The sequence below is a fragment of the Aptenodytes forsteri genome, unplaced genomic scaffold (genome assembly GCF_000699145.1).
Source record: "Aptenodytes forsteri isolate BGI_AS27 unplaced genomic scaffold, ASM69914v1 Scaffold81, whole genome shotgun sequence".
Classification (NCBI taxonomy): Eukaryota; Metazoa; Chordata; class Aves; order Sphenisciformes; family Spheniscidae; genus Aptenodytes; species Aptenodytes forsteri.
In genome coordinates this window covers 3202712-3205073 of record NW_008795259.1, presented here as the reverse complement: position 1 = coordinate 3205073, position 2362 = coordinate 3202712, and the positions used below count along the sequence as shown (strand labels likewise).

General features: G+C 57.7%; 1 protein-coding gene across 1 annotated transcript; it reads right to left on the bottom strand.

Annotated features, from left to right (window-relative positions):
- Window positions 1-271: 271 nt before the first annotated feature.
- On the bottom strand, window positions 272-2295 carry LOC103898820 (tubulin beta-2 chain). Its single transcript, XM_009279183.1, has 3 exons — window positions 2179-2295; window positions 1779-1889; window positions 272-1565 (listed from the first exon to the last, which is right to left on the bottom strand). Exons 2-3 carry the CDS (start codon window positions 1837-1839, stop codon window positions 505-507), a joined length of 1122 nt encoding a protein of 373 aa, XP_009277458.1. The 5' UTR covers window positions 1840-1889; window positions 2179-2295; the 3' UTR covers window positions 272-504.
- Between the last annotated feature and the right edge of the window lie 67 nt (window positions 2296-2362).

The window sequence follows — 2362 nt, the reverse complement described above, 5'->3', positions numbered from 1 at the left end:
TTCTATTAGTTAAGGCAGCTTTCTCCCCAACAATAGATTAGCTGTTAGACACAGGAGCGTCTAACAGTGAACCCTCAGTTTCCATAAATTAGCTACCATCTTAAGCTGAGCAACTGCAGTTTACTTGTGCTGCCACATTCATGGCCTGAGAAATCTTGTTTTATTGAGTTTAACCTTTCACTGAGGTTAAGGATTAAACTGAGAAGTAAAGTGACAGAAAACTACACGAGCTATTTTCTTAATCTAGAGAGAAATAAGGCAGAGGAGACAGTTTAGGACACAAAAAGCCTTTATGTTTGAGAAGTTAACCATTTCAACAGAAGACTCTGAAGTATTTTTGCAACTACTGTTACATTGGACAGTCAAGGATACAAAACTGCTGACAGAAGCAACAGTGGAGAGCACCAAATTAAAAAATGCATGCTTCAGCACAACTGCACAGATTCCTTCTCTCAATGAACACTTGCCTGTTCAGACTATACTTAACTCCTACCCATTTCAACTTTACGCTTCATCCTCCTCTCCTTCCTCTTCAAATTCCCCCTGCTCATCAGCAGTGGCATCCTGGTATTGCTGGTATTCAGAGACCAGGTCATTCATGTTGCTCTCGGCCTCCGTGAACTCCATTTCATCCATGCCCTCGCCCGTGTACCAGTGCAAGAAAGCCTTGCGCCGGAACATGGCCGTGAACTGCTCCGAGATCCTCTTGAAGAGCTCCTGAATAGCCGTGCTGTTGCCAATGAAGGTGGCGGACATCTTGAGGCCGCGCGGGGGGATGTCGCAGACGGCCGTCTTCACGTTGTTGGGGATCCACTCCACAAAGTAGCTGCTGTTCTTGTTCTGCACGTTGAGCATCTGCTCGTCCACCTCCTTCATGGACATGCGGCCCCGGAAGATGGCGGCCACCGTCAGGTAGCGACCGTGGCGGGGGTCGCAGGCAGCCATCATGTTCTTGGAGTCGAACATCTGCTGTGTCAGCTCGGGCACCGTCAGGGCTCGGTACTGCTGGCTGCCGCGGCTGGTGAGAGGGGCGAAGCCCGGCATGAAGAAGTGCAGCCGGGGGAAAGGCACCATGTTGACCGCCAGCTTGCGCAGGTCGGCGTTCAGCTGGCCGGGGAAGCGAAGGCAGGTGGTCACGCCGCTCATGGTGGCCGACACCAGGTGGTTGAGGTCCCCGTACGTGGGAGTGGTCAGCTTCAGGGTGCGCAAATGTATGTCATACAGGGCCTCGTTGTCAATGCAGTAGGTCTCGTCCGTGTTCTCCACCAGCTGGTGCACAGAGAGGGTGGCATTGTAGGGCTCCACCACCGTGTCCGACACCTTGGGGGAGGGCATGACGCTGAAGGTGTTCATGATGCGGTCGGGGTACTCCTCCCGGATCTTGCTGATGAGGAGGGTGCCCATCCCAGAGCCCGTGCCGCCACCCAGCGAGTGGGTCAGCTGGAAGCCCTGGAGGCAGTCACAGCTCTCCGACTCCTTCCTCACCACATCCAGGACAGAGTCCACCAGCTCCGCGCCTTCCGTGTAGTGCCCCTTGGCCCAGTTGTTGCCAGCCCCGCTCTGACCTGGAGGGCGGACCAGAAGCAAGGTGCCCCGTTAGCGCCCCGGGGAGGAACAGAGATGATCCCACTTCTCCTGCCCCACGGGGTTCACCCCTCACTTCCATCCCCGCCGCGCTGTTGGGATTCAGGTCCCCCAGGTCGCTGGCATGCTCGCTCTGAGCCCGTGCTGTGCACAGAGCTCCCGCTTTGGGACGCCTCCATCCCACGCTCACTCACCAAAGACAAAGTTGTCGGGCCGGAAGATCTGTCCAAAGGGGCCGGAGCGCACGGAGTCCATCGTGCCGGGCTCCAGGTCCACCAGGATGGCACGGGGCACGTACTTGTTACCTGTGGGAGGAACCAGCACCAGCATTACAGCCCTGCAGCCAGCGTCACAGGAGCCCTGCTGCGCTCCCTTCCACCTCCCCACAATTTGCTGCCCAGGATGCAGAGGGTGAGGGAATTTGGAAGGAGGTAGTTGGGGATGGGAACCCAAAGCAGCTGTTAAAGCTGTGTCAGAACGTTACCCACTGCGGGGAGGGCTGGGGCACAGCCCCCACAGCATGATGCACTGGGGACACCCTGCCTGTTCCCCCAGCGGCACCGGGCCCGGAAGGTCGTTACACAGGGGCGTTACCGGTGGCTTCATTGTAGTAGACGTTGATCCTCTCCAGCTGCAGGTCGCTGTCCCCGTGGTAGCTGCCCGTGGGGTCGATGCCGTGCTCATCGCTGATGACCTCCCAGAACTGCGGAGACCAGGGGAGGGACGCGGGGGGGGGTCAGCGCCGCCACGCCCCGCCCGCGCCCCCTGGCCAAAGCCC